The sequence below is a fragment of the Salvelinus fontinalis genome, chromosome 32, assembly GCF_029448725.1.
Source record: "Salvelinus fontinalis isolate EN_2023a chromosome 32, ASM2944872v1, whole genome shotgun sequence".
NCBI lineage: Eukaryota > Metazoa > Chordata > Actinopteri > Salmoniformes > Salmonidae > Salvelinus > Salvelinus fontinalis.
In genome coordinates, this window is record NC_074696.1 from 26,502,293 (window position 1) to 26,518,101 (window position 15,809).

Here is a 15,809-nt window from a genome sequence, read left to right on the forward strand (position 1 = left end):
CCCTTATCCTACTCATCATCCTATGTTCCTCTGGTGATGTGGAGGTTAATCCAGGCTCTGTAGTGCCTAGCTCCACTCCCATTCCCCAGGCGCTCTCATTTGTTGACTTCTGTAAACGTAAAAGCCTTGGATTCATGCATGTTAACATTAGAAGCATCCTCACTAAGTATGTTTTATTCACTGCCCTAGCACACTCTGCCAACCCGGATGTCCTAGCCGTGTCTGAATCCTGGCTCAGGGAGGCCACCAGAAATCCTGAAATTTTCATCCCCAACTATAACCTTTTCCGACAAGATAAATCTGCAAAAGGGGGCAGAGTTGCAATCTACTGCAGGCTTAGACTGCAGAGTTCTGTCTTACTATCCTGGTCTGTGCCCAAACAATTTGAGCTTCTACTTTTTAAAAATCCACCTCTCCAGAAGCAAGTCTCTTACCGTTGCCGCGTGCTATAGACCACTTTCTGCCCCCAGCTGTGCCCTGGACATCACATATGCGAATTGATTGCCCATCATCTATCTTCAGATCGCGTGCTGCTAGGTGACCTAAACTGGGACATGCTTAACACCCCGGCCATCCTACAATCTAAGCTTGATGCTCTCAATCTCACACAAATTATCAATGAACCCACCAGGTACAACCCCAAATCCGTAAATACGGGCACTCTCATAGATATCATCCTAACTAACATGTCCTCCAAATACACCTCACCTCATCTTCAACCAGGATCTCAGAGATCACTGCCTCATTGCCTGCGTCCGTAAATGGGTCTGCGGTCAAACGACCACCCTTCATTACTGTCAAAGGCTCCCTAAAACTCTTCAGAGAGCAGGCCTATCTAATCGACCTGGCCCGGGTATCCTGGAAGGATATTGACCTCATTCCATCAATAAGCATTTTTCTACGGCTGGCCATGCTTTCCACCTGGCTAACCCGACCCCGGTCAACAGCCCTGCACCCCTCAATGCAACTTGACCAAGCCTACCACATTTCTCCTTCACCCAAATCCAGATAGCTGATGTTCTGAAAAAGCTGCAAAATCTGGACCCCTACAAATCAGCAGGGCTAGACAATCTGGACCCTCTCTTACTAAAATTATCAGCTGAAATTGTTGCAACCCCTATTACTAGCTTGTTCAACTTCTCTTTCGTATCGTCTGAGATCCCCAAAGATTGGAAAGCTGCCGCGGTCATCCCACCTCTTCTAAGGGGGAGACACTCTAGACTCAAGCTGCTACAGACCTATATCTATCCTACCCAGCCTTTCTAAGGTCTTTGAAAGCCAAGTTAACAAACATATCATTGACCATTTCGAATACCACTATGCAATCTGGTTTACGAGCTGGTCATGGGTGCACCTCAGCCACGCTCAAGGTACTAACCGATTTCATAACCGCCATCGATAAGAGAAAATACTGTGCAGCTGTATTCATCGACCTGGCCAAGGCTTTCGACTCTGTCAACCACCATATTCTTATCGACAGTCTCAACAGCCTTGGTTTCTCAAATGACTGCCTAGCCTGGTTCACCAACTACTTCTCTGACAGAGTTCAGTGTGTCAAATCGGAGGGCCTGTTGTCCGGACCTTTGGCAGTCTCTATGGGGGTGCCACAGGGTTCAATACTCGGGTCGACTCTTTTCTCTGTATACATCGTTGATGTTGCTCTTGCTGCTGGTGATTCTCTGATCCACCTCTATGCAGACGACACAATTCTGTATACTTCTGCCCATTCTTTGGACTGTTAACTTCTTGCGGATCAGTGGGACGCTACCATCCCACCTGGACAACATCCGGTGAAATTGCAGAGCGCCAAATTCAAATTACTATAAATATTAAACTTGCATGAAATCACAAGTGCAATACATCAAAATAAAGCTTAACTTGTTGTTAATCCAGCCGCCGTGTCAGATTTCAAAAAGGCTTTACGGCGAAAGCAAACTATGAGATTATCTGAGTAAAGCGCCCAGCACACAAACACATTACAAATAATTTTGCACCAGGGAGTTGCGACACGAAAGTCAGAAATAGCGATATAATATAAGCCTTAGCTTTGAAGATCTTCTTCTGTTGGCACTCCAATAGGTCCCAGTTACATTACAAATGGTCCAAAATGAGAGCCACCTAGAAAAACTACAATTTCTGGCTCATTTTTCCAAAAAACAGCCTGAAACTCTTTCGAAAGGCTGTTGACATCTAGTGGAAGCCATAGGAACTGCAATCGGGCACGATTTCACCCTATTATAAAAGTGCCAGCCAGTGGTAGGATGAAATTTTTTGGGGGGGGGGAAGATTTTTCCTCTGGGTTTCGCCTACCATTTCAGTTCCGTATACTCACAGACATTAATTTAACAGTTTTACAAACTTGTGTTTTCTATCCAAATCTACCAATTATATGCATATCCTAGCTTCTGGGCCTGAGTAGCAGGCAGTTTACTTTGGGCACGCTTTTCATCCGTACCTCAAAAAACCGCCCCCTATCCCGAAGAAGCTGACTAACCTCCAGACGAGCTTCAATGCCATACAACTCTCCTTCTGTGGCCTCCAACTGCTTTTAAATGCAAGCAAAACTAAATGCATGCTCTTCAATCGATTGCTGCCCACACCTACCCACCCGTCCAGCATCACTACTCTGGGCGGTTCGGACTTAGAATATGTGGACAACTACAAATACCTAGGTGTCTGGTTAGACTGTAAACTCTCCTTCCAGACTCACATTAAACATCTCCAATCCAAAATTAAATCTAGAATCGGCTTCCTATTTCGCAACAAAGCATCCTTCACTCATGCTGCCAAACATACCCTCGTAAAAACTGACTATCCTACCAATCCTTGACTTCGGAGAGGTCATTTCCAAAATAGCCTCCAACACTCTACTCAGCAAATTGGTTGCAGTCTATCACAGTGCCATCCGTTTTGTCACCAAAGCCCCATATACTACCCACCACTGCGACCTGTATGCTCTCGTTGGCTGGTCCTCACTTCATATCCGTCGCCAAACTCACTGGCTCCAGGTTATCTATAAGACGTTGCTAGGTAAAACACAGCCTTATCTAAGTTTACTGGTCGCCATAGCAGCACCCACGCGCAGAACACACAACAGCAGGTATATTTCACTGGTCACCTCCAAAGCCAATTCCTCTTTCGGCCGCCTTTCCTTCCAGTTCTTTGCTGCCAATGACTGGAACAAACTGCAAAAATCACTGAAGCTGGAGACTCATATCTCCCTCACTAGCTTTAAGCACCAGCTGTCAGCAGCTCACAGATCACTGCACCTGTACATAGCCAATCTGTAAATAGCCCATCCAACTACCTCATCACCATATTGTTTTTTATTTTACTCCTTTGCACCCCAGTATCGCTACTTGTACACTCATCTTCTGCACATCTATCACCCCAATGTTTAATTTGCCACACTGTAATAATTTTGCCACTATGGCCTATTAATTGCCTCACCCCCCTTATCCTACCTAATTTACACACACTGTATAGACTTTCTCTATTGTATTATTGACTTATGTTTGTTTTTTCCATGTGTAACTCGTGTTGTTGTTTGTGTCAGGTACAGGATGGCAACAAGAACTGCCCGAGTTACACCAGGAACGCACAATCCCTCCATCAGTGCTCAGACTGTCCGCAATAGGCTGAGAGAGGCTGGAATGGGGGTTTGTAGGCCTGTTGTAAGGCAGGTCCTCACCAGACATCACCGGCAACAATGTCGCCTATGGGCACAAACCCACCGTTGCTGGACCAGACAGGACTGGCAAAAAGTGCTCTTCACTGACGAGTCGCGGTTTTGTCTCACCAGGGGTGATGGTCGGATTCACGTTTATCGTCAAAGTACTGAACATTACACCGAGGCCTGTACTCTGGAGCGGGATCAATTTGGAGGTGGAGGGTCCATCATGGTCTGGGGCGGTGTGTCACAGCATCATCGGACTGAGCTTATTGTCATTGCAGGCAATCTCAACGCTGTGCGTTACAGGGGAGACATCCTCCTCCCTCATGCGGTACCCTTCCTGCAGGCTCATCCTGACATGACCCTCCAGCATGACAATGCCACCAGCCATACTGCTTGTTCTGTGGGTGATTTCCTGCAAGACAGGAATGTCAGTGTTCTGCCATGGCCAGCGAAGAGCCCGGATCGCAATCCCATTGAGCACGTCTGGGACCTGTTGGATCGGAGGGTGAGGGCTAGGGCCATTCCCCCCAGAAATGTCCGGGAACTTGCAGGTGCCTTAGTGGAAAAGTGGGGTAACATCTCACAGCAAGAACTGGCAAATCTGGTGCAGTCCATGAGGAGGAGATGCACTGCAGTACTTAATGCAGCTGGTGGCCACACCAGATACTGACTGTTACTTTTTTTTTGACCCCCCCTTTGTTCAGGGACACATTATTCCATTTCTGTTAGTCACACGTTTGTGGTACTTGTTCAGTGTATGTCTCAGTTGTTGAATCTTGTTATGTTCATACAAATATTTACACATGTTACGTTTGCTGAAAATAAACGCAGTTGACAGTGAGAGGACTTTTATTTTTTTGCTGAGTTTATAAAATCGATACAGTTACATATCAGGATATTATTGTTGACGATATATCGCAATATTACTTTAGTAATAGTCGGCTGTACCTGCACCAAAACTCCAGTATTTTTCCCTTGTAGCTTGTTCTCAATCTTCTGTTTAAATAGTGAGCTAGTTAGTTTTCAGCACTTTAATTTCAACGACTGATCAAAACTCGTTTTCACATGACTCTTTCTTGTCCCTCTGCATCAGACGTATGGTGAGAAATATGTTTGGAACATATCGTATCGGCACCTAAGTACCGTGATAATATCTAGCGCTACCTCTCTCTGACCCCTGAGTCATAGAACCACCATAGACACCTGTGGGCTCCTGCTCTCACACATGGATGCCCAACACTATGGAGGAAGTGACTTGAATCTAAAACTCTTCTGTTTAAACACGCCACTGGTCTCTTAAACTCCCTTAGGTCTTCAAAGTTCTGCTGCAGTCTCTTTATAAACTAAATAAAGTAAGCAGTTATGATTCCAGTTGTGTACTATATTATTTCACAGGGCATTTAACCCACCTCCCTCTCTTTTAAAAGCAAATCCCTTCCCAAGAACAATACGGCCCTTCACTAGCTACAACACATTTCTCATCCCAGAGCCAATTGCCAAAATCAGTTTTGGATGGCTGACGGTTTCTAGGTTGTATGGCCTGGCAAAATGTCTAAACCACAGGGCAGCAGGGTTCAACACATCTCAATGGACCCCGTAAATTAAATAGCAGAGTACAAAAATAATGCTTTAATAGACCAACATGCCAATAACCCCCCAAAAAACAACCTCTCCATCCTTCAGATCTCCTGCTTAGTTACGGTGGCATGAAGCACACGACTACGTCATTCGCTGCTTCTGAGCGGACTTGAACAGCAACACCATAAAAGCACCGTGTCTGTCTGCTATTTCAACCCGTTTATGAGGAGCGAGTGAAAGCCAATCTGTTTAGTGTCTCTGACTGTCTACAGACTGGAGAACATGTTCACCAGACTGCAGGGAACAGAACAGCAGTGTAATAGGGAAACACTATAGCAGGAGTGTACCCTTGTACTGTAGCTACAACAATGTATGGTGGTTAGTGTGCATGTTTCACTACAATCTACTAAACCCATTCATTCAATACATTTACCCCTAGTTCTTTTGCATTCTGTTAGAGTCTCAGAGGGCTGCTAATTGCTGGAGTAATCATGATTTGCACCTCCGTCACTTGGTCACGTCTTTGTCATTGTTATCAACGCGCCGCAGCCATATTGATGCTCAAAAGTAGAACGGGGGCGATTGACTCATCTAAATTATACTATAAGGGCTTGGGAATACAATGTCATTGCTAAAGTTGGCACATATGTAGTAGGAAACAACTTTTCCATCATCATCACGTTGTGAAATGTACCTTAGATAAATGACAATGGCAAGAAAAGTTTGTCAAAAATAGCTAGCAATGCTAACATTAGCCAGCTAAAATCTGGATCTTAGCTAGCTAAAGTTATACTGCATCTAAAGTCAATCTGAAAACATCAAAATGACAATTATTTGCCTTCTTTAGAAGCCACAGTAATAAACTTTAGACCAATTCATCAGCCCCCAATGAGGATGCATTTAGTAGAATGTTCAGAGCATCAGTCCTAAAACAAAGGTTTAAAACAACATTGTGACGTAACGTGGAACCCATGAATAGCCTAATAGAAAATGTGTGTGTATTCTGACTGGTGGATATGTAGCTGTTCACATTTCATGGACCAAATAGTCATACAAACAATTAATACATATGAGGGTTCTGATAAAGCACATTACGCCAACCTCCCAACTAACTCTGGACTGGGTAGGTAAGGAACAGCACATCATGCCCTTGATGTATAAATCTTATTTCCATGCTAAATCCCCAATTTGTTAGGCATCCAAATAAATCTAAAAGAAGTGCTAGTCAAATGACTAGTCAAATAAAAAGACTGCCCACTGGAAGAAAACAAATGGAGGTTTGTCTCAGCAGCATTTCTATGATTGGGTATCGAGTCGACTGACGTTAAACCTTACCTCTTCATCGGAGGTGTCGTGTTCATACTCGTCCCCCTGCTGGGCGGTGGCCAATCCCTGGAAGGTGGTGGTCAGTCCCTTCTCTCCTCTGCCATCAATGGCGCCTCCCTTGCCTTTCTTCATCTTCCTCGTCTCCTTTGATGCAGTTTTTTTGCCTTGCTGCTAATATGAAAACAAGACACCAAGGAATTTATATTAGAGAACACTGTTCACAACATGTTGTTCTGCATGTGTTCAAGTTCTGGTACATTTTTAATGGTCGGCAAAAAAAGGTAAAGAACCTTGCGGATGTTAAAATAACATCTTTCTAATTATCTAAGCGGTTATAAAACTGATGTGACAGCCAATCAACTTTGACCTTTAAGTAAAATAAAAGCTGTTTAGGAAATAAAACTTGTCGCCGGCTTGAAGGGACGATTGATCGTTTTATGTCCTATATGGCACAGTGACAGTTTCTTTTAGGATTCCCATTTATTTATTGCATTCAGTACACAGCTTCCTCTGCATAACACACACACACTCCACAGAGGAGCAGGCACCAGAACGGCACATCCTGTGTGAGTGGAAGGGCGGTGAGGATAAAAGGCTGCAAGGACCCACCACTGGACGTGCTTTACTGTGAGCCATCAGTCACAGAGGCAGAGCCGTCAAAAGCTCTCTTTACGGGAACCAGGGGATAGAGGGAAACAAGGGAGGCAGGGATGGATGGAGGGAGGAAGAGAAGTTCTTTGAGGCTGCATGCTCATCCCCCTAGAGGCAGAGACGGGCAGGTGAGTAACCTGCTATGATTTATGCCTCCTGTGTGTCCCGGTATCTTTTGGCATGCAGCTCTAAGTGAAACACTTCCTCCCTGATGCCTAGTTAAATCCCCATCAAGACAGAGCTGACTGGGCCCAGTTTTAATACTGAATGACTTTCGCCGCCCAGGAGACTCCAGTCAGACCAGAGTTCTCTGCTGTAGCCTCCCCCTGAACTGAACAAACAAGGTAAAGTGGGGTTTGCAGAGGTGGCAGTTTAGGAAAGCCAAAACGGAAGCTTGTTTACTCCACAACACAGAAGCCAAAACGTAAAAAATATTTTAAAAACACTAGATGGAAGAGTAAGGCTTCCTCACTACACTAAAAGTCTGTGGGGGAGGGATGACCAGGCCAATCTGTTTACTATAACAGGGATGGGGAGTGTTGTGGGGCAGGAGTGGAGGGAGAGATGGAGAGAAAAAGAGAGCGACAGAAGGGAGAGAGAGCGAGAGCCCACGACAGATTACTTGTCCAGATGATGTACGACGGAACAGCCAAAAGAGAAAGGCTCGCAGAGTGGATCACGCAGCTTGAAAACCAGCAGTGGACTGGACTTCCAGCTGAGCCTGGTCCGGAGCCCATTTGACCACAACCACTGACGAGGATGAAGTGTGGGAGAGAGCAGCTGAGGACGGGAAAGCACTGCATGGGGTCAGTCAGGAGAGAGGCTGAGGACAGGAAGGCACTGCACAGGGTCAGTCAGGAGAGAGGCTGAGGACAGGAAGGCACTGCACGGGGTCAGTCAGGAGAGAGGCTGAGGACAGGAAGGCACTGCACGGGGTCAGTCAGGAGAGAGGATGAGGACGGGAAGGCACTGCACGGGGTCAGTCAGGTGAGAGGCTGAGGACAGGAAGGCACTGCACGGGGTCAGTCAGGAGAGAGGCTGAGGACAGGAAGGCACTGCACGGGGTCAGTCAGGAGAGAGGATGAGGACGGGAAGGCACTGCACGGGGTCAGTCAGGTGAGAGGCTGAGGACAGGAAGGCACTGCACGGGGTCAGTCAGGAGAGAGGCTGAGGACGGGAAGGCACTGCACGGGGTCAGTCAGGAGAAGAAGCTAAAAGGCAAGGACCATTCGGTTGCCCCATAAGTAATGCCACAAATTCTCCAAGTAGTAACATCTTGACACCCAAAATGTGTCAGCTTACCATAGCGTTATTGATAAATCGGTCAAATTCATAATCTCTGGCTCAAATCTCCTGAGGGCCTTCTGTTCTGAGCACATTCACACACCCACGTCTACGCCAACACACAGGCGCTCAGACACACTCTGTCAGCCTCCACAAATTGGCCAACAACTTGTTTTTAACGTCTGTTGGCTCCCAGCAATGGGTTCCGCTCCGAGGCGGACGCAGGCGGGCCCCAGGTTCCCCATTACCGCACTGTTTCCTCTGAAATCACTGTGAAACTAAAATCTGAGTTATAGGGTGAAGCCTGAATGAATCCGTCAGAAGGCATTCGCTGGGCCGTTCACACTTCCATTTAATTGGGAGCAAAACCCAAACGATAAGCCCACCTAGGCTCCCTGTCCCTGGCTTTGCCTGCTGCAGCACCTCCAACCAGAGAGAGGGGTCATCCTGGAGTGAACTTCTCTGGTACACAACCCTCACACAGAGCCCAGGGAAAATTGTCAAAAGGTAACAGGGGTGGGAGTTGTGTTAGCAGGGAAGAGTGGTAAGTGTATTCATGGACAAAATCAAGTGATGGGGATGTGCTTGTCCTTTTTGTTAACAAGGGGATACCATTCCACCCAGTGTACCCTCAATTTGATCCCTGCCCTCACAGCCCTCCGCCTCTCCAAACATTTAACGGCTGGAGGAGACATGCGTGTCACCCTTGGTGGAAGTGGCCCAGACGCATCTGCAGACCAGAGCTCCTGCGTGGGTGCATGAGGAGCAAATCCTTCCTGGTTACTGTAAGATGAGCCCCCCCTAGTCTTAATCTCCCCCTTCCTCCACCCTGACCCCATTTCATCTCCATCTCACACCCACTCACACGCCGAGAGCGCGGACCGAGCGGCCGGCCGACAGTAGAGCTGGCCGGATCAGAGTGAGCTGGCCGCGTCCGACCGCTGCACCAGGGGACTCTCCCAGGGACCATAAAGCCTCCAGCAGCCACATTAACTTCTGCCTGGTGTGCTGAAGGCCCAGATCCTTAAATCACAAGAGTCCAGGAACAGGGGGAAGAGTGGAAGAAAAGAAAACCACAGGGTCTCAGTCAGGGCCTGGATGGATTAAAAAGCTGGAGTGGGGAACAATGCATCCAACCCCCCCTCCATTACCAGACCACAGCAGTTCCAGACAATGGTTTCAAGGTTTCACATTTGTTCCAGTGTGCCTTTGCAATAATATAAACACACAATTAAAAAAATATTTTAAAAAGTTGAACCTTTTCTTGTCCTCCTCTCCCAAGAAGTTTATGTCTCCGTATTTTGGCATGGTCACATGTACTTGAAGGACTGCACACTTGACAAAATAAAAACCAAGATCAGTCTTTGGGTTGAGTGATGCAGGAATCTGCATGGCAGCAATAAATATTAATAATCTTACATGTGCGACCAGTTTCAATTCTACATTGAGAGACAATGAAGCTGACCGGAGGATAAGCTAACGTAATAAAATCAAGTCATTCCCACCCACCTTGCATGACAGCTAGGGAATTTTGAGCACACCAGACAGAATAGTTAACTGATATAGCAACTATTCCACCAGTCCCAGACACTTGGACCTACCAATTAACCCCATCCCGTTCTCCTCCCATAGCCACAGTGGCTCCATTCTTATGTTTTAAAGGCAGATGTAGGCTTTACGGTAGACTGGTAAGAGAAGATAGTGGGACCGATAGAAAATATATTTGCCTGTTCCTGTTTGATTCAAAAGCACGTAGTATATACAACTTGCACTAGGGGGTAGTAAAGAGTAAGCAAGTTTGAAATCCACACAAGCTGATGGTTATTTCATCCAGTGTATTACTCATCTAGAGTTGTAGACATACACACGTGAGTTGGTTATAATGACAAGCGGTGAAAATGCCTTTGAAAAAAATTCTTACTGCAAGAACAAAAGTTATTTATTAAGATGACATTTTGCCTACAACAGGGCTTCCCAATGTTTTTGGCCAGCGACCCTATTTTTTTTTAAATCAAACATTTTTTGCTACCCCACCATGTGAATGAATAAAGGTACAGTTGAAGTCGGAAGTTTACATACACCTTAAATGTATTTGTCTAAACTCTATTATTTTTTGCAATTTCTGACATTTAATCCCAGTAAATAGTTCCTATTTTAGGTCAGTTGGGATCACCACTTTATTTTAAGAATGTGAAATGTCAGAATAATAGTAGAGAGAATCATTTATTTCAGCTCAATTTTTTTTTCATTACATTCCCAGTGGGTCAGAAGTTTACATACACTCAATTAGTATTTGGTACCATTGCCTTTAAATTGTTTAACTTGGGTCAAACGTTTCTGTAGCCTTCCACAAGCTTCCCACAATAAGTTGGGTGAATTTTGGCACATTCCTCCTGACATAGTTGGTGTAACAGTCAGGTTTTCTTGCTCGCACATGCTTTTTCATTTCTGCAAACAAACTTTCTATGGGACCGAGGTCAGGGCTTTGTGATGATCACTCCAATACCTTGACTTTGTTGTCCTTATCCATTTTGCCACAACTTTGGAAGTATGCTTGGGGTCATTGTCCATTTGGAAGACCCATTTGTGACCAAGCTTTACCTTCCTGACTGATGTCTTGAGATGTTGCTTCAATATATCCACATAATTTCCCCACCTCCTAATTTGACCTATTTTGTGACGTGCACAAGCCCCTCCTGCAGCAAAGCACCCCACAACATGATAATGCCACCCCCGTGCTTCACAGTTGGGATGGTGTTCTTCGGCTTGCAAGCCTCCCCCTTTTCCTCCAAACATAACGATGGTCATTACGGCCAAACAGTTCTATTTTTGTATCATCAGACCAGAGGACATTTCTCCAAAACGTACAATCTTTGTCCTCATGTGCAGTGTGGTGGTGCTGGTGCCATGGTAAAGCAGAGGCTTACTGAACAGGTGGTGCAGGTGATGGGGCATTTCCTGTGACAAAGGGCATAACGACATCTCCCTACTGTGCCCTTTTTTCCCTGAGGCACATTCATGAACACCACTGGTTGGAGCAGAAGGGACAGAGGTAGAGGGGACAGAAGGTGCTACAGTGGACTTGCTGTAGCTAGAAAGCTCCTGGATGAGCAGCTCCCTGAAGGCTAGCTGTGAGATGGGGGGCTGTCCACAGCTCTTGGCCGTTTCCTTCTGGAGGATGAAGGAATTCACCACAGCAATGTCAATGAAATGATAGACAAATGTCTTGTACCATTTCATGGTCTTGTGGAGAACATTGTAGTATCCTATCAGTGCATCTGACAGGTCCACACCTCCCATGCCCTTGTAGTAGTCCTTCACAGCAAAAAAACAGTTGAAAAGGTTGAAGGGGGCTGTACATTGCAGTCATGTCTAGTTGAGGTCCTGGCTGCCCTTTTGGTCTAAAAACTGGTGGAATTGGTTCCACATCATCTTCCAACACAGAGTGCCAACGACCCTCTAGCCCTCTGTCTGCAGGTTTCTGTCTTCCCCACCTCCGCTTCTTTGTCACTGACTTCAAATCTCTAGATGGCAGGGTAGGTGTGGAGCCAGAGACAGCAGGGGTCCGGCTAGATGAACAAGCTTCAGAGGGGGATGGACACCTAGACATTGGTGGCACAAAATCAGAAACACTGCCACTGTGGGGGAAAAAATTGTTTCAGTAAGAATACTTTCACGTATAAGCCCTGTATCAACACGTAAAATAAACAGATGTATTACAGAGTACAGGTGAAGTGCTGTTCCATTCCATGTTTATATAAAATATATTTTAAAAATATCACACACACAATGTATAGCCAATGTGTACCTTAGACATTTCATTACTGATGATATTTTTATATATTGCAAATAAAATAAGAAAATCAAAAAAGAAAATCTCAAATGAATAATATTTTATATTAATTTCAAACAATGACATTAGCATTAGAACTTACCAGTCAAGCACGGCATCCTCTCCGTACAGAAACATGTCCTCCGTCTGGGAGTCAAAACTTGTCTTGCTGAAAGATTCATCTTCCTGAAGCAACTCGGTCTCGCTTTCTCTATCAATTTCTTCTATAATTTGGGTTACATCTGTATATCTAGACTTTGTTTTAGCTTTCCCTGATTTATTCGCCATAATTTAAATATATAAAATTGCTTAAAATGCTCTTCACCATGTACTGTTATGCTCAACACTCGTGGTTCCGTCAAGTAGGATTTTCAATGGCGAATGAACCTCTTTTACGCCAGAGTTGACGACAAAGGCTGGTCTTCGATCGTATAACCATTACATATTGCCGTTTACCTCAGCTCATTGGCTATCTTCCAAGCTAGATTTCAAGATGATCAGTGGTCATTGGGCCAAAATACAGTCAATCAACGATAGACCGCTCCCTACCATTGGTGCGCAATGAGGTCATTGATTGGTGTCTTCAAATCGGTTTGTTTCGGTCAACACGTCCTGGGAAAAGAGACATCAAGTGTGATTGTGTTACTAACGAAAATAGGATTGCAATGAAACCAACCATGACTGGATAAACGTGTGTTTAGTGTGTGTATTTACCACAAATGTTTCGTCCAAAGTTGAATGAGACGGAATCACAACGCAAGCGGATTACAAATGTTTCGTGTTAGGCTATAAAAATGGATTTTAGCAAACAAAACTAACATTCACTGTGGAGCTAGGACAATTGGCATTGCCACCAGAGGAATATTTTTAAAGGGTAAGCGATTTATTTTGTTATTTCTGACTTTTGTGACGCTGATGCTTGGTTGGAAAATGCTAGTAATACTTTTGTTAGCTGGGTGCTCTCATCAGATAATCGCATGGTTTGCTTTTGACGTAAAGCCTTTTTGAAATCTGACACAGCGGCTGGATTAATAAGATGTTAAGCTTTTAAATGATGTAAGACATCTATTTACAAGAATGTTTAATATTACGAATGGTGTATTTAGAATTTTAGCGCTCTGCAATTTCACTGGCTGTTGGTCAGGTGGGACGCTACCGTCCCACTGGTGCCAGAGAGGTTACACAGCTTGAAAAATTCCAGAAAATTATGTCATGGTTTTACAAGGTTCTGTTAGGCTAATTGACATAATTTGAGTCAAGTGGAGGTGTACCTGTGGATGTATTTCAAGGCCTACCTTCAAACTCAGTGCCTCTTTGCTTGACAACATGGGAAAATTGAAAGAAATCAGCCAAGACCTTAGAAAAGAAAAATGTAGAACTCCACAAGTCTGGTTCATCCTTGGGAGCAATTTCCAAATGACTGAATGTACCACGTTCATCTGTACAACAATAGTACGCAAGTATAAACACAATGGGACCACGCAGCCGTCATACCGCTCAGGAAGGAGACGAGTTCTGTCTTCTAGAGATGAACGTACATTGCTGCGAAAAGTGCAAATCAATCCCAGAACAACAGCAAAGGACCTTGTGAAGATGCAGGAGGAAACAGGTACAAAAGTATCTTTATCCACAGTAAAACGAGTCCTATATCGACATAACCTGAAAGGCCGCTCAGCAAGGAAAAAGCCACTGCTCCAAAACCGCCATAAAAAAAAGAGGTATTGGAGTGGCCATCACAAAGCCCTGACCTCAATCCTATAAAGTATTTGTGGGCAGAACTGTAAAAGCATGTGCGAGCAAAGAGGCCTACAAACCTGAGTCAGTTACACCAGCTCTGTCAGGAGGAATGGGCCAAAATTCACCCAACTTATTGTGGGAAGCTTGTGGAAGGCTACCCAAAACGTTTAACCCAAGTTAAACAATTTAAAGGCAATGTTATCAAGTACTAATTGAGTGTATATAAACTTCTGACCCATTGGGAATGTGATGAAAGAAATAAAAGCTGAAATAAATCATTCTCTCTACTATTATTCTGACATTTCACATTCTTAAAATAAAGTGGTGATCCTAACTGTGATCCTAAAGACAGGGAATTTTTACTAGGATTAAATGTCAGGAATTGTGAAAAACTGAGTTTAAATGTATTTGGCTAAGGTGTATGTAAACTTCCCACTTCAACTGTATGTTTCCGTAGTAATCCAAGGGTGCTTTTGACTGTGGGTCAAAATGACCTGAATGTATTTGTAGCATTTGATGTCCACATGGATTTATCAGAAACACGCTGTTTGACAAAGAAATATACGTATACCTATTGGGAAATGACTCAGTCGCTTTAACATTCCTTGATAACATGACAACTAAAGTAACGGAAAGTTACCATTCATTTAAGTAGCATAGTTTAGCGCGTTAAAGTTGTGCTTCTTCCTTACCTTTGAGAAATCAGAACACTCAGAAATCCCCTACTTCGGCCAAAATGTCCAGAATGCTCTGAGCACTCAGAGAAAACACTCAATTTGCAAGCCAGCTTTCTGATTCTACACATCTAGTAATCACACAACACACTTCACCTATCCACCAACACTGCAATGACTTCATAGCCATTTACTGCTATGATGAAGAATTTAGATGCATTTTGAAAGAACACAAATAAATGTGTGATCTTGTTGAGTCAGGTGCTGCCAAGATACAAAAGTAGTCACAAAATAAAGTAGATTCCCACACTGCTGACTACTCAGTTTATGGAGTCCAAGGTCTGACAAAGTCAAGACCTTTGGGTCAAAACGTTTGCACTCAATAAAACTGCCTTTAACTAGAGCTTAGAGTTTCTCCCGGCAAGGTCATGTGGTCAGGAAGAACTCAGGACCATACTATATAATTTCTGTAAAATAAATACTCCCATATTCACCTTAGGCTCAGCAGATGTTTCAGCACCACTGCTATTCTTCAGATTTTCATCTAGTATGAGAGCAGCATCATCCTCATCCTCCTCTTCGTCATCCCCATCATCCTCTTCTTCTTCATCAATGTCACTCCCAGAGTCCTCCAGTCCTGAGAACACACTCTCCTCGCTATCTGAGAGGTCCTCATCTCCTTCTTCCCCAGCCTTCTCAGTGACATCTTTGTCAAATATGGGAAGCTGAAATAGCGGAGACAAAGAAATACCAGAGACATGTAGATTTGCATAGATGGGCAAACATGAATGAGTAAGCACTTAAATGAGACAGAATGAATAAAGAATCTAGATAGCTAGCTACCTAACCTAAAATAAAACATTGTCATTGACAATAGTTTACAGGACAAACCAGTTCACATTTTCTGGTATATCATCCAATTAAATCAAATCACAGCACATTTTTGGACTCATTCAGCAGTTAATTCCTGATTAATTAGAATACTATTAGATATGAATGTTGAAATGTAATTTTATATTCGATAAACGTTAGCCGAAAATAATGCCATCGC

At 44.2% G+C, this 15,809-nt stretch overlaps 1 protein-coding gene across 2 annotated transcripts in view; it reads right to left on the reverse strand.

Annotated features, from left to right (window-relative positions):
* LOC129830989 (ribosome biogenesis protein bop1-like) overlaps positions 1-15,809 on the reverse strand; it is a 170,978-nt gene that overhangs the window by 143,992 nt on the left and 11,177 nt on the right. Inside the window, exons 2-3 of one of the 2 annotated variants that reach the window (XM_055893921.1) lie at positions 15,253-15,483; positions 6,590-6,748 (exon numbers count right to left, since the gene is read on the reverse strand). In XM_055893921.1, coding sequence (XP_055749896.1) covers positions 6,590-6,748; positions 15,253-15,483 — 390 coding nt within the window. Of the gene's footprint in view, positions 1-6,589; positions 6,752-15,252; positions 15,484-15,809 lie in introns of both variants that reach the window. The other variant, XM_055893920.1, reaches the window with a different exon arrangement.